General features: G+C 34.1%; 2 protein-coding genes across 2 annotated transcripts in view; one reads left to right on the top strand and one right to left on the bottom strand.

Annotated features, from left to right (window-relative positions):
* Positions 1-4,356, bottom strand: part of LOC136042003 (venom protease-like) — a 78,176-nt gene extending 73,820 nt beyond the window's left edge. The window contains exon 1 of the mRNA XM_065726837.1: positions 4,338-4,356. The gene's annotated coding sequence lies outside the window, so the exon portion shown is untranslated. The remainder of the gene's footprint in view (positions 1-4,337) is intronic.
* On the top strand, positions 473-21,539 carry LOC136042005 (calmodulin-like protein 4). Its single transcript, XM_065726840.1, has 5 exons — positions 473-606; positions 5,957-5,987; positions 10,124-10,255; positions 13,377-13,559; positions 20,013-21,539. Exons 1-5 carry the CDS (start codon positions 604-606, stop codon positions 20,111-20,113), a joined length of 450 nt encoding a protein of 149 aa, XP_065582912.1. The 5' UTR covers positions 473-603; the 3' UTR covers positions 20,114-21,539.
* The last annotated feature ends 345 nt before the right edge of the window (positions 21,540-21,884 follow it).

Raw genomic sequence — 21,884 nt, 5'->3', positions numbered from 1 at the left:
TTCCCCCTATTTTCTAAAATAACACAAATTTTCTCAGGCTCGTAACTTTTGATGGGTAAGACTAAACTTAATGAAACTTATATATTTAAAACCAGCATTAAAATGCGATTCTTTTTATGTAGCTATTGGTATCAAAATTCCATTTTTTAGAGTTTTGGTTACTATTGAGCCGGGTCGCTCCTTACTACAGTTGGTTAATACGAACTGTTTGATTCGCTAATTCTAGTTAATATCTATATAAATGTAGTTTTAGAATACTCTTTGGTGAGGCTATTCCGTTCCAGCTAAAGATTCATATATACCATAAATTATTCTTTCTTGTTTTGTTTTATTTAAAAAGAAACGGTCAACAAGATAAAAGGTTGTTTTTATTTTTCTTTAGGAAACCTTTGTGGGGTATTCAGAATTATGGTATATGGTTATTACCTTTACAAAAAATAGATGGCATCTGGGTAATTACAGCGAGAATTTTACCTGAAGGAATTGAGTCACCTGGACATTTTGCATAGGTGATAACTGTAATCAGATGCCGTAACGAAAACAAGGAAGTGGTTTCATTTTGAAATCGTACTGTGCTGATAAGGGACTTAAATCTAAATTTAAATGGTAGGATTTTTTTTGTATATCTTAGAAAGTAAAAGGCAAAAATAAAAGACTTCGGAAGGGTTTACGAATTCATCAAAACAGCTAGGAATACTAAAATTGAATGTGACTTTGGTAGAAAAATATTTTATGCGAACCCACGGGGGAGGAATAATTCCATATATTAAAGATCTTTGGAGTCCTCCCCCAGTTTAAGTGTTTAGTAGCTCTCAAAACTGAGCAGCATCTTGTATTTCCATTTTTTATTAAGTGGCACGGCTGTCCGAAGCCAAAGGGCACTCGGTAAAAATTCTACTTTTTGTTATCTTGGATATGGGTTAGGTCGGGAAAATGAAAATTTTAGAGATGGGCCTACAGACTAAAGTATGTCCTGGAATGGTAATTTGAAGTGGCTACTTCCACTCCTTCTCCCTGTTGAGGGAAGTGACCTTTGATGACCTTTGAAAATCCTTGTGTTATAAAACTGAAACTTGGCAAAATAGATGTTCTGCTAAAATAAAGCACAGAAAATCGGTTTTCAGCTTCACAACTTTACTCAATCCCAATTTATGAGGTTTCAAAGATCTGCAAATACATTTCCTAAATTTACTCCAATAACAGGAATTACATTTTCAGAACTAAAACCAGAGAAAAAGAGACTGATAACTGATAATTAAGGAAAAATGTTGTTTTGTCAAAATTTCAATAGTTATAGATCCGTCAAGTAGGCATTCTGAGGCCTAGAAATCAGAAGAGGGTTAACATAGAAGATTGGCAATACCTTCCTACAGCATGTTTTGACCCTGGATTAATTGCTGGAAGTTTCATTTTCCTAACCTAACCCCTTTCCAATATAGGAAACAGTAGCTAAATTAGAATTTTACTGGGCACTCTAAGCCAAAGTAGCTTTTATGTCATGGGGTGGGTGAAAAATGATAGCAAACGGTACGTTTTGGATAAGGATTAACACGGTAACGGTTCAAATGTAATAAGCCAGTAAATTTATTTTTTTTTTTACCTACTTCAGGCCAGATTTTACCCTGATTCTGTTATATTAGCTCCAGGAGCCTAACTTACAATTGGGAAAGGGTCAAGCGTCCCCAAACCCCGGTTTGTCTTTAAGACTTCTATTTGCATCCCTCCCCTGGTGAAACTTAGCATCTTCAAAAATATTGTCAAAGCTAAGATAAGACTGCGCAATCCAAGTATCCACCGAAGCAAATCAGTTTTTTTTTAGTATACCTTTGTCTTTATGGTACTATATGGCTAATTTTTTAACTGTCATTTTCGGTACTTACGTGTTATCTCGGTCACATTCAGGAAGTTTGATCTGTTTAAAATCGGTTTTTCTGCGTGCGCTCTCACATAATCAGCATAGCGTGAGTGAGATAAGCTACTATGTAGGTGTAATTCTCTGTTGTAGTTTCAATAATTTTGTTACTAAAGTACTCTATTTTCATCGTGTTTAGGTATATTTCATTGTGAATAACTTCACTTCTTGAGTGTGGTCGGGATTACACATAATTACGTCATTTTCACTTGATTTGGGAAAGTCAGCTCCAACTTTGTCCCCCCCCCTCCCTCAAGTCTTTTTACGAAATTACACTGATTAGCTCATTTTCCAATAGTCCTTCGTCTAAGTAAGTTCAAAAGGGGATAAACTTGGGATTCCAAAAATCGCATATTTCCAAAAGGCAAATATCATGGGTCTAATACTTTTAGCTTCTAGTACTTTTTCCAATTTTAATTTTCTGCTCAATTAAGCTGTATTGAAATGACCTTTAGGGAAAAAAATGTAAAAACTGTTTTGAGTCTTTTATTATGTTTAATACAACCTGACGAAAATTATGTCAACAATTTTTCATCTGGAAAATCCAGAGAAAAATTGCATCCGGTTTTCCCAAGTTAAGTGAAAAATAAAAATTGCCACGTAATTTACCATAAAGTCAAAGATATAGCCTACTGAAGAAAACTAATTTGTGTCTGTGGTTTCTTGAATTATGTAGGCTTACTTTGTTTTGACTAGAATTTTGAAGGGGACGAACCACGGTCTGTGGGGCAGTTGCCCCACAGACCATATTTCCAAAAGACAATTATCATGGGTATAGTACTTTCGGCTTCTAGTACTTTTTTCCAATTTTAATTTTCTGCTCATTTAAGCTGTATTGAGATGACCTTTAGGAAAAAAAATGTAAAAACTGTTTTGAGTCTTTTATTATGTCTAATACAACCTGAAGAAAATTATGTCAACATAGTTGTGTACACGGACGAAATTTCTCCAAAATCCTGAGGGGGAAAATCCAGAGAAAAATTGCATCCGGTTTTCCCAAGTCAAGTGAAAAATAAAAATTGCCCCGTAATTTATCATAAAGTCAAAGATATAGCCTACTGAAGAAAATTAATTTGTGTCTTTGGTTTCTTGAATTATGTAGGCCTATCTTTGTTCTGATTGGAATTTTTGAAGGGGGCGAACCGCGGTCTGTTGAGCAGTTGCCCCCATGCTTCATAGCAAATTATGCCCCTGGCTGTGTAGTCCTCTTGTAAAATTTTTATTTGTCCCCCTTATTACACGGAGGAAAAGGGGTTTTGGTGGCTTTTCTTGGTCCTGAAATTAATTTCGGTACTTGTTAATTATCCATTGAAGAAGTTTGCTTTGTTTGATTTGAGCAAACTGGTTTTCTCTCTCATTTGGTTATAATTAGCTTATTCTTTCGTGAAATAAATTACGATGAAGGTATATTTTAATTAAACATTTAATATATAGAGGTGATTAGAGGGTTCTGGGTGGCCTGTTTTCCATAATTCTTTGTTTTAGTTTCCGTAATTTTGTTACTAAAGTATTACATTTTCATCTTATTTTGGTATATTTCATTATGAATAACCTAACTTTTCTTCTTGGGTCTGTTCTGTATAATTAACGGTACTTGTATGATCTACGCCCTACCTGTTATTCTTCTAATATGTTTGTCTGACGCTCATTCCTAATGAAATATACCTAAGTATGATAAAAATATAATAACTTAGAAACAAATTTGGGCTATATATTTGCACATTATGGGTGGGGGTGGGGTAAAGTACAAGGGGTCTGCATGCACTTATCTGTTATATATAATTATTCTGCATATTAGGCTATGTTGTAAGAATTGTTTTCCAACTTCAAACTGTCCAATACTTTAACCCCCCCCCCCTAATGTGCAAAAATATAGCCCAAACTATATATTTTTTATGGCACTTGGTATTAACCAAGTTACATATAGTAATCGTAAATTCTGTCGGTCTGTCTGTCCCGGTTTTGCTACTTTAGATACTTCCAGGTAAGCTAGGACGACGAAATTTGGCAGGCGTATCAGAGACCAGACCAGATTAAATTAGAAATAGTCATTTTCGAGATTTGACCATCTAGGAGAAAGTATGGGGTCGGTTAATTCGGAAAAATAGAAAAAAATGAAGTATTTCTAACTTACGAACCGGTGATGGGATCTTAATGAAATTTTATGTTTTGAAGGATATCGTGTCTCAGAGCTATTATTTTAAATCCCTAACAGATCCACTGAGATTGGTGAGGGAAGTCGGGGGGAACTTAAAATCTTGGAAAACGCTTAGAATGGAGGGATCGGGATGAAACTTGGTGGGAAAAATAAGCAGAAATCCTAGATACGTGATTGACATAACCAGAACGTATCTGCTCTGTTTGGGGGAGTTAGGGGGGGGGGGGTAATTCTGAAAATTAGAAGAATTAGGTATTTTTAACTTACGAAGGAGTGATCGCATCTTAATGAAGTAATAGACTTGCCTGTATGTGGGCAAGTCCACGGTGTGCAGTGGCTATCACTTGTTTGATAGCGCGTCAACTGCGGAGACCTGCTAGAATTTTCGACCGCACTCTGAAATCTAAATCTGATATGCAATAAACCACAGAATAGTCCATAAATAACAATGTGTTATTTCACTTAATGCGAAAATTTATATAATCACTCATGGTTACTGTATTCAATTGTAATATATTCAAAAGTTAACCCGGCTTAAAATCATATAGATGTTCAAAGTTGACAAATCCTCATATAGATGCTCCAAAGTTGGCATTTTCTCGTCAGTATCTCGTAAAACCTAAAATCCAAAAGTAGAAGCTCTTTTTTTTCATTTAGTGATAGTGAGCTGATCAACAACGAGAAAATTAAGATTTTCATAATAAATGTCTCAAAAAAAGCTTTTGAAGAAAAAAATCTGTGTGGGGGCACAAGCTTGGTTACGTATTTCCAAACGCAATATTTAGGTCTTTTACAGAAAAATATTATCAAAAAAAGTTCGATTTTAGCTCTCGTCTTTTGAGGGGGAGGACGGAGCTATGGTAAAATGGCCCTTATTTGGGTTAATTTATGTTTATTTATTTTTTGTTTCATTAATCATTTTGGTATGTACTCATTTTAAATTTTATAATTTATAGTAACGTATAAAAAACAAAGACAGCACATCTTAAAACTTACCCAAGGGTAAAGGCTTACAGGAAATGAGCGTTTTACATCTTCCTCTTTTTACTGCAATTCCTATGAGGGAGGGTTTCACTGCAATGGATTATATACTTCTGTTAAAGGTGTATTCCTCCAGAGGCAAAAAAAGAAAAAAAACGGTCGTGAAGATGAGGGGCGTTAGAGGTATTCTTAAAGAGGGAGGGTACTTCAAAACAGGCGAGCTTTTTAACTGCTTTTAAAGCAGTTTGAAGCATGGAGGCAAAATTTCGCAAAAATGATTCTGTTTAATCAATTTTTAATCCTCAGGATAAACGATGTTTCAACTGTGGGATTATATTAGGGATAATCTTAAAGTATACATGACCAGCACTGCCCAATGGAGAGAAGAGAAAAAGTGCATGGCTTTTATACCTTCAATCAGGATCGGTGGATGGACCAGGAGGCGGCAGCCACAAACCCAAAAACAAAAATGTCGATGAACTTTGATAAAGTCATAAAAGCAACGGGAATAACTAATAAGATTTTAATACTTTGGGAGAGTCTTCCCCTCTCCTGTCGCCCTTAAGATTGCTTCATTTGTATAATTTGATATAAATATTAAATTTTGAAATAACCTGACACGTTGACATAAGCGATGGCACAAAAACCTTGAATGGGTCTGGCTGAGTCAAGCTCATAATTTTGACTTCAAAAGGGCTATTGTTTTCATTTTCGAAATTATAACTATACATCTAGAATTTAAGTGGAGCTTATCGTTTTATCTTGAAATATTGAGCTTCAGGCAAGACATTTATTTTGACTTCAGAAGGGCTATTTTTTCATTTTCATAATTATAACTATACCTCTAGAATTTATGTGGAGCTTATCATTTTATTTTGAAATATTCAGCTTTCTTCTTGTTTCAGGCAAGACATTTCAAAGAAAAGGACATTGATGGTAAGTAGGGAGTATCATAGCTTAACTTTACTTTGCTCATAGAGAAGAAAACACTGATGGTTGAATTTAACCCATTTCTCATTTTTACTTTTCAGATTACAGGGTTTCCCCCTTCTCCATTGTATTAACAGTTGTTGCCAATATATAATAGCTTAAAATGATGCAATCGGATTATTAAATGAGTCGGCTCAGAAAAAAAAATAATAACAGCCGAATTAGTTTTAGGAGCATACTTCATGACAGATATTCAAATAGGCTTAAATCTTATTGACGAGTAAACCAAGTCTATAAATGCTTCGGAATAGATAGATCATTTATGCTTTGATTTTTTATTAATGAAGCATAAATTGCGGTGTGGGAGTGCTGTGGGGGTGAAAGCTCGCTTCTTATTGCGTAGACAAAACTTGATTGTTGATAATAATACTTTATTCAGGAAATCAAATACACTAAATGCACTCTTTTTCTCGAAGTATTGTTACACAGAAGTTTGATTTAAAGAACCGAGTTTTAGGGGGCGGTAGTTCTCTTTAATAATTATTACCGATAATGCATTTTAAGCTTTCTTTCTCTCAATTAGTTTTTTCGAGGTTTTATTAGTGTATTTACAGTATTGCATAGACAAGTCCAAGTTACAAGAGGGAAAGGAGGCTAGTAGATAATTGCACGTGTGTGTGTGTGAAGGAGGACTCCTGATACCCGTAAAAGTAAAATTCTCGACCCTCATTTTTGAAAATTCCCATCCCCCTTGAGTGGAGGAAAGTTGTTTTGAACATTTCAGAAAGTAAACTGGAATGTAAAGAGCAGGGGGTTATGGGGGCAGCAGGTGTTCTACATTTAGGATAATCCAGGATGTGCCTATTAAAAGCGAATAGATATACAAAACGATCAAGTTTTTTTTCAAACGAAGGAAAAGTACACCGCAAAACTTAAAACAGAGTTATTTATATACAAGAGGGCAACCATCCATAATCCCCCACCCCCTCTTTAAAGGTTCAACGTATTAGAGCCAAAGAAAAATGGCTATAGTAAATCCGTATCGTTATATATAAACGTGATCAGTCCACCTTTTCATGAAAAGGACTTATAAGTGCCATCTAGAATCATTTCTTTTCTGTGGTCAATTTAATAAGTTTTTCAGTCCATCAGTGTTGCAGCTGGAGATTTTGTACTTACGCAACTAGTCACATTTTAATCATTTGTAATTAAGCATAAACGTGTTCAGTTCACTAAAACTTACGTCCCAGAACTGAGTATCTTGGCCATTTAAACAATCTGGGAATGACTATATATAGTTTCATCAGAATCATCAGTGTTGCACTGAAGAAAAAGATGCTAGTCAAATATTTCAGAGATTTTCCTTAGGCAAAGACACAGATTAGTGCTTCGGTTTGTTTTTTGAGCTAGGAATCAAGCAGATTATAAGTTTTTCAGCGAATTGTCTGCCTCAAGAAACGAAATAGAGTTTAGAGAAAGCTGCTCTACAAGATAGTGGTGTTGACCTGGGTTTGACCTAGTGAAAATAGCCTAAAGATATGCACGTCATCTAAGCAGAACCTAAGAGAGGAGAGAACCCCAGAAAAAGTCCAATAATTCTTAAATATTATTTGCCAGATGACCTAGGTAAAAAACAAAAGGTTTGGAAGAAGTGTTTTGGGACAACTTTTTGCTTGACGAGAAGAGAGTTGGGAACTTAAAAGGTCAAATAAAGGCATTATATCTTCCACGATTCCAAGAGCAGCAATTAATGAAGATCTTCAGAAAACGTGGAAGATATAAAGAACATATTGAGAGTTTCCCGGCTTACGAATCTCATTATTCAAGACAGAGAAATCAAAGAAAGTATCTCTTCTAATTTGAACATCAACAAGACATATAATCTGTATGTTGTAGCCGAGATAACTGTTGGGAAGGAATTTGAAAGCCTTGCAGAGTATAAGAGAATTTTTTATGGTCAGTTCGACCTTGGTTTTACTGCACCAGCAAAGGATTTTTGTGACGTCTGCCACCAACGACGATGTTAAAGAAGCAGTCAAAACAGCAAAAGCCACCCTTGAATCTGCTTTTACCAGTGCTTACTTTTTAAAAAAGCAAGTATAGTATCAGCAAAAATCAATGAAGGAAAACAAGAGGTCCCCCCCAACGTTCTGTTTTCCCCAAATGCATCCGACGTAAATTTTGAGGTAGCCATTTGTTTTTAAAGCATTCCAAAAATCACATAACAATGCCTTTGGGGCTAGCACAAACCTGATTCTGGGGGCAAGGGTTGTAAGTTATGCCTTAGGGGCGTTTTTATGGAAGGGGTGGTTGTGCGAGGAAGCTCGTTTGATTGGAAATATGTAGTTCTAGTTCCCTTTTAAGAGTAACAATTGTTGAAGGGCAACTAACCCCCTTCCTCCTCCCTGACATCCTCTTTTCCGAAAATGCACCTGATCAAAATAACGAGATAGCCATTTCGTTCACAGTAGTCAAAAGAGCATATAACAATGGCTCCAGGGTGGGAAAGACCTTCCAGAGCCCAGGAACAAGGGTTGTAAGTTAAGCCCCGGGCTTATCAGGTTTTTATGGGACGGATGGTCGTATAAACTTTGGATCAGATGTGGCTTATTCGATTGGAAGTCGGAAGATCTAGTGCATATTTTGTTGGCAGCGCAATAGCTCTGCCTAAGCAAAAGGTGAAGTGGGCACAATGTGTTTTTTTTTATCATTATTACTTTTTTAAACCAGGGCACTTCGTATGAGTGGATTGGTTGTAGAAACTTCTAAAAGAGCTCATTCGATTGGAAATGGAAAGAGCTAATTCCTATTTTAATTGTCGAAAGTAATGGAGAGCAGCCAGTCCTCCCTCACGTCCGTAATTTACACATCTAATTAAAATTTTGAGATAGTCATTTTGTGTGGCCTAGTTGAAAAGTCCAGAAATTATGTTTTTGAAGATGCCAACCCCCTTCCCTGGCCTTTAGGACAAGGGTCGTAAGTTATAACCTGGGGCATGTAAGGTTTTTGATGAAAGAGTAGTCGTATAAGCATCGGAAAGGGCTCATTTGGATTGATAACCAGAAATTCTAGTACGTCTTTTAAAAGTCAAAGTAATTGTTGTCACAGAAGCTTCAATAAGGGCGCACTAAATTGGAAATTGAAAGGGCTAGTTCCGTTTTTATTAGTAGAAAGTGATTGTGGGGCAACCAGCCCCCTCCCATACCCACCATTTCCTTAATCACATCCAATTAAAATCTTTAGATAGGCATTTTGTTCAACGTAGTTGAAACGTCCTGAAATTATGTCTTTCAGGATGACATCCCCTCCACCAGTCCTCAGAGCAAGGGTTGTTATTTATACCCCATGGGCATAATTATAAAGCTCTTATGGAAATGGTGGTCGTATAAACTTCGGGAGAGGCCCATTGGATTGGAAATCAGAATCTTTAGTTCCTTTTTTAAGAGTCAAAGTGTCAAGATAGCCATTTCTTCAAAAATAGTCCAGAAATCAAGTAACATGCCCTTTGGGGGTTGAAATAATCCCGTAGAGTGTGCGGATAAGGGCTGTAATTCATATCCTTAGGATTAAAAGGTTTTTATAAAAGGGGTGGTTGTGTGAACTCTAAAGATGGCTCATTTGATTGGAAATTTATGCTTCTAGTTCCCTTTTAAGAGTCGTTTTAAGAGTAGGGGTTTTCGTTTTTTTACCTTAATAAATAAAACTTTGAAGAAGGAAGATCAGTATATGTAAATTAAACTGAAAATTTACGTTTTTTGTCAGTAATATACAAATTATTTTTTTGGCCTTGAAAGTCATGGGGATTGTCCGCCCTACTCATGTTAATTTTTGCTCGTTTTGAGTTTGACTCAGCTATTTATTGTAATTTCTGTTACAATTGTGTGTTAAAATTAACACAATTTTAAAAACTAACACAATTGTGTGTTAGTTCTACGCTTCGAAGATTATTTGACTTTATTTCTGCTGACTTTTGCCTTAATAGAGCTCTTTAGTTTTATTCGAAAAACTTGTATTGTGGAAAAGTTTTTTAAATTGATTGATAGTAAAAAGAGTCACAAATAAGGAAGCAAAAGAAACCTTAACGCATGTTCGCCACACACAGCTCGCATTATAAAAATTGCTTATTTTTTTTATTTTTTTAGAGTTCCGAGAGTGTTTCTACCTTTATGCTCGAAGTGGTCAAATTAAATCTTTAGATGAACTATCGCTAATTATGAGATCGGTGAAGATGTGCCCCACAGTCCAAGAGATGAAACAGTATCTCAAAAATAAAGGTAATTTGTCTTTAGTATTCTGCCTCTTTCATTTGTTGTATCGCGTGTGGTAGCGTAGTGTAATTTATGCTTTGTTTTAATTGGCATAGTGGGTTGCCTTAATTGCCTAGTAATGGTAATAGGGATACTTCACTTTTGGACTATATTCTGACCAAGGTTAGCATCTTCAATAGTTCAAAAGTATATCATTTTGAAATTATCTTGAAAAGTACTGAATCAATATCCAGCTATATGTTCAAAATTTCTGTTGGTTCGAAGGAGAGTAAGGTTTGACCTCTTCTAAGCCTATTATATCTAAAAATAAGTAGACTAATAAAGTAAAAGTCTCTAAAGTATGGTCTCTTCAGATTGTGTTATATATGAATTAATACAAGTCGAAATTTTCTCTATGTAAAATGCTCTGTAAAGGTCACAATTCCTTGTGACCTTTATTGCATCCCTTAAGACCGGGCTTATCGGAGCTATCTCAAACCTAATCCTTCAATATGCTCTATCAGAGGTATATACAATATGGTAGGCAGGCTTTGAGTGGCCTGCGGAGCATATAGCTCCTCGTACAAAGTAAATAAAAATTCAAATATGATAGATTTTGGTTATATTTTAAATTTCATTTTTGAAATTGTGCTCTCAGCTATGAACCACTGTTATATCCAACATTTATAACATACTGCAGCTAATACAAAGGCTACATCTTTAAGGGGCCAGATGGGGCAGAGGAGCATTTAGGGGCATGCATCTAAAAATATATTTTTTATTTTCAATTCCTCTTCTTTTGTTTGCAGTTGGGGAAGCCTAAAAGGTGTAAGCATTCTGGTTCTTCGAAATAGTGTTTTTTTTTCTTTTGGTAGTGCGTAATTTAAATTTGCTGTTTACATAATCCAAATTTAACAAATGTGCATATACATATTTTTATGCTGGAAGGCTAATCCATGTGGCGGCAAATCGTCGGATAAAGCTCATTTTCCGGTATTCCTGACGGGTGTACCTTCTCAAGGAAGCCTGTTGGCTGTGTTTGAGCTTCCGAATTGAGAAGATCTTTTGTTTTTTTAGTGCATTGAAGCTGACAAGCTACACATCCACCCAAATGTCGATTTTTTTCTAGTTGGCATGAAGCTCTTTAGATCTTTAGTTTAGATCTTAGTCCGTTTCTATGGAGATCAGTGTCGTATCCCTATCATTTGCAAAGGTGAGGTTTTGTGGTAAGGTAAAATTCCTAGGTCGTTTATGAACATCAGGAAAAGATTTTCCTTATAATACTGGATTCTCTTTTGAAATGAAACCGTGAGGACCGACTCGTCATTAAGATTGACAAAGAAATCAACAAACACCTCAAATAGTTAACCATAAACTCCAAAGGTTATAGTTTCAAGTAGACCGTTGTGACTTCCTCTCCAGTCAAATGAGAGAAGTCAAACGTCGCAGCACTGGGACAGGACCTCAACAAAATCATAATCAAACAGTTCTTGGTAACGAACTTTAGGTAAGGAGCGACAAGTTCAGCCCCTAGAAACTTCCTTCCTCTTAGAAAATTCCCCTTGGAAACCCCCCCCCCCCAAAAAAAAATGCCACCCCCAACCGAAAATGTATACACACTTTACAATTGCAAATACTATGTGTACAAAATAGGCCAATTTTGTTACTTAAAAACTTTTGGCTGTGGGGGCTGTTCGGCTGTGGGTGGGGATGGGGGAGGGGGAGGGGGTGGTTATGTTGTACGCAAAGGAATAGTTAGTTGGCCTTTCAACTATGATGAGCAAAATGGCTATCTCAAAATTTTGATAGGACTTTGGGAAAAATATGGGTGGAGGAGGGGGTTAAGTTACCCTCCAATCTTTTTGGTGACTTAAAAAGGGCACTGCAGCTTTTAATTTCCTTTCGAATGAGCCTTCTCGCGATACTCTAGGACCACGGGGTTAATACGGTCACCCCTGGGGAAAAAACAACAAATAAACACGCATCCGTGATCTTCCTTCTGGCAAAAAAAAAAAAAATACAACATTCCACATTTTTGCAGATAGAGGCTTGAAACCACTACAGTAGAGTTTTTTTGATACGCTGAATCTGGTGGTGTGGTTTTCATTAATATTTTAATAGTTTTAGGGGGATTTTTTCCTCCCTTTTTTTTAAATCAGGCAAATTTTCTCAGGCTCGTAGCCTTTAATCATTAAGACTAAATTTTAATGAAAATATATATTTGAAATCAGCATAATAAGCCAATTTTTTAAATATATCTATTGGTATTAAAACTCCATTTTTTAGAGTTTCGGTTACTATTGAGTTTGAAGTTTGTCCCAATTCTTTAAGAAAGACTCCTGAAACACAATGGTCGTTGAATTAGAACAATAGGAAGATTTTTTAAAAGTACTAAGAACTTTAGCATAAAGGGCAAGGTGTTGAGGAGGGGGCAATCCCTTTTATGCATGTAATAATTTCTGTTCCTTTTTAGTTTTAATGTTGCTCCTTACTTTCTAGTTGAAAAAACTTAGTTTTTTTTTAAATTTAATAATGTGCAGAAATAGTTCAAAATAGATCACTTTCTACGGGAACTGTTTCGTTTGTTAGCCACCAAATTATAAACAGTTTTTACGCAGGATAGGACGCTGATTGAGTGATACGATTCATTAATAGTTGGACCAGCGTCAGCCTTTGGGACAGGAACAACATGAGCAACTTTCCAGAGTTTGGAAATGATCCTGCTGCAAATCGTATCCTAAACAAGGATGTAAAAGGGCCTGAATGTTTCAGGAGCACCTTTTAAGAACGAGGAAGGGGATCGTTTCAAGATCAGGGCTTTGATAAAATCCATCAACCTGTTCTTTCTAAACAACTTTCTGGGCTCTTTATGTAAGCATTCCGATCCTTGTCTAATTTAATTGGATTCAAATTCTTGTCACGCTTTTTCCTAACTTTAGTTGCATTTCTATAATCGGCATTGCACCATGGCTTTTCTCAAGACAAGGGTTGTATTGTCTTTGATAGACCACATTACTCGACATCCTTTATAGTAACTTTTTCATACAGTCACGATGGATGACATTCATCAAATTAATCAACGCAGATTTATGTATTGTTACGCTTGGTTGATTTGGTTCTTTTGTTTTGATTTTTTTTCTAATTTCAGGAGGAAAATTAAATTTCGCTGATTTTTTGGAGGTAGCTCATATACAAACACAGAAAGAAAATGTGGCAAAGGAAATTCGTGCTGCGTTTCTTGCAAATGATACAAGACGGACAGGTTTAATACCTGCTTCTGAGCTGCGTCACATCCTACAGGGCTGGGGAGAAAAGCTTTCACGTCGCGAAGGTATAGATTTTATTTACTGAGAGTTCATCTAAGGTAATAAAGAAAAATAGTAGTAGAAATTCTTAAGCTCTATAACGTACTATAAAGAATTGTCATAAATCTGGATATTTTTTGTTCTTGAAAATTTCAATTTAATCTATCGTAGTAACTTAAATTGACCACTGCTGAGTATTCAAGGTAAAATTGCCCATATCAAAAACTATATGGCTTATGATTCCCAATACGCAAATGCCTCAATAAGGCCAAATGCATAACAATTGCCTTAGTAATTGAAAATCAATTATTCGAATTGTGAAAGTTAGAATTACTTTATCATTTTTGTGGAATAACTATGAAAATAAGTTTTTTTTGGACAAATCTATGATATTTCTAACGAAAAAAAAATCTGGAAACAATAATATTTTGTTATTTTGCAAAGAACAAATTTAAGACATGAATAAACCAAAATCATCAGAAATAATTTCTGAAAGCTAATAGAATATTTTTCACAACAAGTTTCATATTGCATACGCTATTTTAATTTTTTTAAATTACTTATTTGATAATATTAATTTAAATCATCGTTTGAACTATCTGATTGTTTAACAGATCGCATTCAATAGCTCCCGAAATCTCAAAATTTTGTTATTTTTATAAGGATTCCGAAAAAAAATTGCCGTGTTCATCTGTTTTCTTGCGAATTTAATGTTTTGAAAGCTATGAACTGTGCAGCAATACTGTAATATCGTACTCGTAAATTATAATTAAAGAACTATGATTTCGATTTTTTATGTATTAATTTGTGCTATTTATTCGCGCTAGTCATGGCGACAATAAATATTTAAACAATTGAACTCATTCTTGAAGTTGTAGAAATGACTGTCTGAAGACCCTTATTCTATAACTAGTCCCCAAACATTCTGTCCCCCATCATTCCAGAAATTGTTTAAGCTATTTTCCCTCCTCCAGTGTTTTTGAAACTGACAATATACAAATAAATTAATCATGTCTTTTTCAAAGATATTATTCGAGGATATCCAAAGTTAGTAAAAAAAAATATGCTTCATATTATTATACTGGCAACACATTTGAAAACATATATTGAAACTAATTTCTTAAGATAATCCACATATACGGATTGTCAGATTACCTGAAAGTAGTTAATTGAATTGACTTGAATTTATTTATAACCCGTTATAATCAAACAATTCGTGGTAATGAACTGTAGTAAGGAGCGACCCGGCTCAATAGTAACCGAAACTCTAAAAAACGGAATTTTGATACCAACAGCCTGAAAAAATTTGCCTTATTTTAGAAAAAAGGGAGAAACACCCCCAAAAGTCATAGAATCTGAACGAAAATCAAATCATCGAAATCAGCGTATCAGAGAACTCCACTGTAGAAGTTTCAAGCTCCTATCTACAAAAAGGTGGAATTTTATATTTTTTGCCAGAAGATAGATCACGGATGCGTGTTTATTATTACTTTTTTTTATTTGTTTTTTTTTTTCCAGAGGTGATTGTATTGACCCAGTGGCCCTAGAATGTTGCGAGAGGGCTCATTATAACGGATATTAAAAGTTATAGTGCCCTTTTTAAGTGACCAAGAAAATCGGAGGGAACCTAGACCCCCTCCCACGCACATTTTTCTCCAAAGTAACCGGATCAAAATTTTGAGATAGCTATTCTGTTCAGCATTGTCAAAAACCTAGTAACTATGTCTTTGGGGACGACTTAATCCCCCAGAGTCCCAAGGGGGGGGCTGCAAGTTACAAACTTGGACCATTGTTTACATATAGTAATGGTTATTATGAAGTGTACAGACATTTTCAGGGGAACTTTTTCGCTTTCGGGTGGGAGTGGGTCGGTGGAGGAGATTACGTGGGATGATCTTTCCATGGAGGAATTTATCATGAGGGAAGAGAATTTCCATGAAGGGGTGCAGGATTTCCGAGCATTATTTAAAAAGAAACAATGAGAAAATAAATAAAAAAAAAATTCACCTGGAAGTAATGAGTAGCATTAAAACTTAAAAAGAACATAAAATATTACGTATAAAAGAAGGTTTTCTCCTCCAAAATACCTTATCCCTTGGGCTAAAGTATTTTTAGTAATTTCAACTATTTATTCTACGGCCTTTGTGATTCAGGGGTCATTCTTAAAGATTTGGGATAAAATTCAAGCTATAGTGTGAAGAGCGAGGTATTGACGAGGGGGCCAACCCCCTCACACACGTAAAAAAAAATACACAAATATACAAGTTTGTTACGTAAGTTAATTCGTAAGGTATGTATGTTTATTACTAACAAAAATGTTCGTACACAAAATAAAAAACTCATGTTGCATTTTTAAGTAACCGAAAATTGAAGGGCAACTAGGCCTCCTCCCCCACCCTTTTCTTATCAAAATCATCCAATCAAAGCTATGAGAAAGCCATTTAGCAAAAAAAATTAATATACAAATTCCGTTTTAATTATTCATGTGCGGTGAGCCAAAATCAAAACATGCATTAATTCAAAAACGTTCAGAAATTAAATAAGAAAAAATAAGTTTTTTCAACTGCAAGTAAGGAGCGACATTAAAACTTAATACGAACAGAAATTATTCCGTACATGAGAAGGGTTGTCCCCTCCGCAAAGCCTCCCTCTTTACGATAAGTCTTTTATTGTTTTAAAAAGTAGAGTTGTGAGAAAGAGTCAAACCTTAGCATAAAGAGCGAGGCGTCGAGGAGGGGACAACCCCTCTCATAATTCAACAGATAACTCAACAGAATAATTTCTGTTCGTTTTAAGTTTTAACGTCGCTCCTTACTTGTAGTTCAAAAAACTTGTTTTTTTTTTTATTTAATACACATGAAAAACGGTGTATAATGTGAATAAAAGAAAAGAGGAAAAAGAAAATAACCTAAACAACTAAACGACACTTCATCTTACTTAAAAACAATTAAAACATGCAAAAGCAAAAGCAAGACATTCATCGTGTCAAATTAGCACTCCATGGGTGCCAACCAGTTCTACTATTATAAGCTTCTATGCTTTTTCTGATAGAAGCATTCGGGTCTATGATGCCGTATCTTTTAATGACCCTGGAGTTGCTTGACCATGGTGGAAGGGCAAGCAGATATTTGGCATGCTGGACATAGATTCGCCGAAGTATTCGATTAATCTTTTTTTTTTGCCAAAAAAACCCCACATTTCTAAAGTAAATGTTTGATGGTTCATTTTGACAGTACTTGCTAGGATTTCAAGACCAATTTTGGTAATGGGTGATGCCGAATGCACATTACCATACCGTTACGCTAAATAGTGTAAGAAATTAAAATGGTCTATAATTTGTGGAAACAGCTTTATGTTCTTACAGACCTTAAGATGGAACGGAACGGAAAACTAATATGAATTCAGCATTGAAACTTTAGATACTAAATTTAATTTTTTTTCATATATTTTAGCTTATCTGTGTAATATTTTCTTTTTTAGATAAACAAAATATTGCCATTTTTGGAAAAGAAATCATTCTTTTAATTAAGTCATTTTCTTTTGTACTTTTCTGTCTGAAATTGATTGAACATATTAAATTAATTAGGCTTTAGACAATGCTTGAGATCTTACTTATTACACATTACTTGAAGGTCACTGCAATAACGTTCCATCGAAAAGTACAGTATTTTTGACATCCATTTAGTTACTACTGACTCTTCATTTTTTGTATTCATTTGGTAAGGCTTGATCTTGGCAGTGGGCCAGAATTGTATCTTGAAAGAAAACGACTAAATTTTGGGAAGGGACCTGTGATAATCCCTCTTACCACCCAAAATGAAAAAAAAAACATTTATTATTTCTTTTCATCAACTTGGATTGTCAAAGTTAACTGAGAAGGGAATATCCCGAGCTACAGTAATCTTTTGATAATGCTCAGAGAAGTAACCCAATAGACTCAATATTTTCTTTTTATAGGAGGTTGACAATTCTTAAAACATGATTTTATGCCATTTTGTCACAAAGTTACATCTCAGTTAAAATGAAATTACTTACATAGTCAGTATTTGAAATACATGTGTACATGCTGTGTTTGAGACTCAAGTAAAGAGTTAAGTCTGTGCCTTTGGTTTTGATACCCTTAGTTAATAGTGTTAAAACCATGCGTTATACTATTTGTTCGTCAAGGAATATAAACCACGCCTAACTTTAAAGCTCTTTGAACTGAGCAAAAACATTAAGTAAAAAGATTAGCAGAGTAAAGGCTGCTTTTGCTTTTTACTTACCTAAATTTTAAGGAAAATATATGAGAAAAGTTACCTTTCTGTTAGACTAAAATAGAAATCAAAATTTTCAAAGATTGATCTGGATCAACACAATAAACGTAGATGCGGCAAGGATAACATCGTTTCATTTAAATAATCTAAAATGATATTTTCGTTTGGATTTTGAAATTGACAGCTTTTTGCTAGACCAAGATTTTCCACTTAAAGTTGACGAAACAACTTCAAATATCAAAAACATGGATAGATATATTTTTTTTCCGTTGTGGGTTTTCTCGCCAATTTATTTTTTTTAATTATCTACGATATAAATTCTGTTTTTTATTATTTCTATTGTTTTGTTGTTCTTTTGTTTGTTTTCAATTGTTTACTGAACAAAAGAGAAAAAACTGACAAAAAAAAAAGAAACGGGAATGATTTAATTAAACTAAAGCTCGAATCATAATTCTTATTTCTTATAAGTTTGAAATATTTATTGATTCAATTTTTTACTGTTGCAACATTTTGAAGTGTTGAATTTCTTTCTCTACCCTGTTGCTGAAGTTTGAATTGTAACAGGCATACCAGATATTGAGAATTTTATGATCGTTGGATAATCTGAGAATCGAAATTAAGAATCTCCTTAATAAGAATTTTCATAAGAACTTTCTCAATTATATGTTGATCTTTTTGTGGTCTGTTTTTTTTACTTATACATTTTATAAAAAATTAAGTTTTTTTGAGTAAGTAATCAAGATTTTCAAGGTTTGGTTTTGATCAGACACAGAGGAATGCAATATTTGATTTTATTTAGGCAAAAACAGAAGTAAAAAAAGCAAGATTACCTATGCCGGGTTAGGTTATGTTTCTGTAAATTTTGAATACAAATTTTTACCTGCACCAAAGACGGAAATAAAACTTCCACAGCTGAAAATAGTTATGACGCTCATACTGTGAAGGTGCATAAAAATACATACTAGATTAAAGGTATATACGAATTTAGGCCGGGATCGAATAGGAGCGGGCCCCGATTGATTTGCGGGGCCCTCTCTATATATTAAATATTCAAATAAATTATACCTGCATGGTAGTATACGTAGGTAAAGTAGTTCACGTACATAATGCAAAATCTCTCGTAATATAGAACTATCCCGATTAAATTCATCAAGTTCAACATGAACTTACACGGGTATCAATTTTCTATATTACAAAACATATATTATAAAATAATAACTACATTAATAAATTCCATTTAGGAATCGAAACTTAAAATAAATGTATTTTAAACATTTGAAAAGTTCATTATTTATCCCTTATTGTCATAAATATTATAATTTAAGTTTAAAAATCTTTTTTGTTCATTTTGAAGGTAACGCGGGGCCATTTCAAATGCCGGGACAGAATAAGCCCAATCGCTCCAATCACCCTGTATCCGGGCCTGTACAAACTGAGCCAAGAAAAACAAACATTGAATGAGCTGGATTCTGATAATAGAGCCATCTAGAATTCAGCATTTCACTTGGATATTAATTTTTTTCAAGCAATTTGCTTCTTAAAACGTAAAGGTATATAAAAATGAAACCTAGACTATATTTACATGCAAAAAGAGTAAAAAACAAATTTATTAGTTTATTGTACATGTTGGTTAATGAGCTAGACTTAGGAGGTATTTTATTTTACTCACTGTTTTGATTTCTAAAGCCATCTAGATTTAAGATTTTCTCAGCATCTGGATTCCGCAAATAGATACTGCTTGAGCAAAGTACAAACGCACAAAATACGAAAAATCCTTAGGGAGTTACACAAGGATTTCTATATTATTATTGTCAAAACAAAAATTTTTCATACCACCCTTTAGGGTTTTGGGAAAACCTTAAGGTTCTAAGAGCCTTTTTCTTCACAAAAACATAGTATTCCTTGAAAAAATTTCAAATTGAAAATAGTGAAAAAGTCCTTGAAAATTGGATCAAAATCCTCCGTGCCTTAAGTTCGTACCAGTCATCATATTGTTTTTCACCTGTTTTTCATTCATTGTGATAGGTGAACATTATTTTTTTTTTTGGCGAAAAGACTTTTCATACGGAATTCTGTCAATTTCCAGCAACTCTGGTTATCTGAGCCTCCAAAATTGATCCGAGGGTTCTTTCAATAGTATTTTTTGTTTGGCTGCTGCCAGATTGTCTTTGAAAAATGCTTTTGTACGTCAGTTCTATCTCTAAAGAAAATTTTTATTTCTAGTTGATCAAATTTTCCGAGAATGCAACATTAGTTCCAACACTATGGTCAAGTATGAAGAATTTTGCAAAATCGTTTTGGAGCCAATACCAGACTATTATTAGAAAGTTTTCTTAAAGAAATGCTAGCATTTTAGATCTTGCTATTCAAATTTGAAAGTATACGCGTTCATATCCGAATTGGTAAAGGTTATTTATAATTAATAATGCTTGATTTTAGCTTCGCAAAAGAAGCAACGAATATTTAATAGTATATTAAACTTTATATTTAGTACCGAATATAACGTCTTTGCCAGGAAAAAAGAGCTACGTTTTCAAAGTTACACGTATACCTGACGTTCTGAGAATTCAGTGTTAATTTCCTTTTTCTTCTTCAGAAAAAAATGCATCAAACAATTGCTAAATTGATGGTAATATGAGTATTTTTCAACCAGGTTAATCGATTTGATGATTAGATGGTAAATATGAATATTGTGTGCAACTGCTCTTTTGTTTGTTTTTTTTTTTGCTTTTTGTTGTTTGTTGTTTTTGATGTTTGTTGTTTGTTTTTCTTTTATCTAAAAAGAAAATGTCAAAAGCCTAAGCAAGATGTCTGTTGCTGAAATAAAACAATATTTTTGAGGTTTTTATTGAAGCGTGAATTAAAAAATAAAGTCTATTGAAGATTTATAAGAAACTAGATGTTATAAACTATTCATCTAAATTTTAGTTTATATTGTATCTTCTAAGCAAATAATAGTGTCTCTATTAAAATATGGCTTTCCAGCAGTTTCACTTGGGTCTGTACTTAAAACAAAAATTAATCGTTTATTGGTCAGTAAACGCTAATAAAAAAATTGTGTAAATAGAAAAACAAAAAAGGAATCAAACCTAGTGAGATAGCGTTCTTTTTTGTGGCCACAACTGCGTTGCTCTCATATAATGTTAAAACTAAATTTAAATTTGAATACTAATTATTAAAATAAAGAAAAAATTACTACAAACTAAATTTTTTCCAAATATCCGGACACGACAAGGAGAAGGGATGGGAATAAATCTACAGAAACACAAAAAAATTATTTATCTTTCACCTCAGAAGTGGTTTGAAAAAAAAACATTACAACATCCCCATAAACCCTGCCATCATTTTTTAAATACATGCTACTCAACTCCTTTTCTCAAATACACCAAACAATATAAAGAGAAGAAAATAACAAACATCAAAGTTTGACTACGAATTTCACCAGGTTTAAAACAAACCAAATTAATTTAAGAAATGCTGCTTAGAAACTACTCATATTTCAGCTAAGTTTTAAATTCTAATTTGTTACCAGTGTTTTTAATTTTTTTCATCTAAAGAATTACTGGAGGCCAGATAAAACCCAGACCTTGATGTAACCAAATTATTAACAATCTTTGTAATGACCTTGTTTTCTTATTGATTGACTCTGTGTCATAGATCATCACAGACATGTTTCAGCCCGCCTAGATTTGGGACAGACTAACTTTTGACCTAATTATACCTGGGAACACCAGTAAAAAAAAAGAAAAACTACGGAGATCAGCCACTAGAATTATTAAAGAGCTATTAAAGAATTATTAAAGAGCTAATTATTAAGATTAAGATTAATTATTAAGAACATTATTAAGAGTAATTAAAGTTATGAAGGAATTATTAAACAGTTTGGAAGATATAACATGTAAACTTGGAAGCAAGTTTGACCTTTGAAAGAAAAATTTCTCATCGCCGCTGTCCGGCCGAAAGGTCGTATCTGAAATTTTACACTTAAGAAATAATTGTCAAAAGCCGTTTACTAGCCTGTCGTTGAAGAGAGGAACTGTAGAGAAATGTGTCTTCAATTAGATTATTTCCTCATTGACCTACATTGTTCTGCTG

The sequence above is a fragment of the Artemia franciscana genome, unplaced genomic scaffold (genome assembly GCF_032884065.1).
Source record: "Artemia franciscana unplaced genomic scaffold, ASM3288406v1 PGA_scaffold_55, whole genome shotgun sequence".
In the NCBI taxonomy this organism is placed as follows: Eukaryota; Metazoa; Arthropoda; class Branchiopoda; order Anostraca; family Artemiidae; genus Artemia; species Artemia franciscana.
Note: the sequence above shows the minus strand (reverse complement) of the source record. Positions and strands in the feature narration are given on the sequence as shown.

Bases quoted from the DNA above. Each gene is read 5' to 3' on its own strand.
- LOC136042005 (XM_065726840.1), top strand. The intron at 10,256-13,376 runs GTAATTTGTCTT...TTCTAATTTCAG, and splicing joins ACAGTATCTCAAAAATAAAG to GAGGAAAATTAAATTTCGCT. The intron at 13,560-20,012 runs GTATAGATTTTA...TTTTATTTCTAG, and splicing joins AAAGCTTTCACGTCGCGAAG to TTGATCAAATTTTCCGAGAA.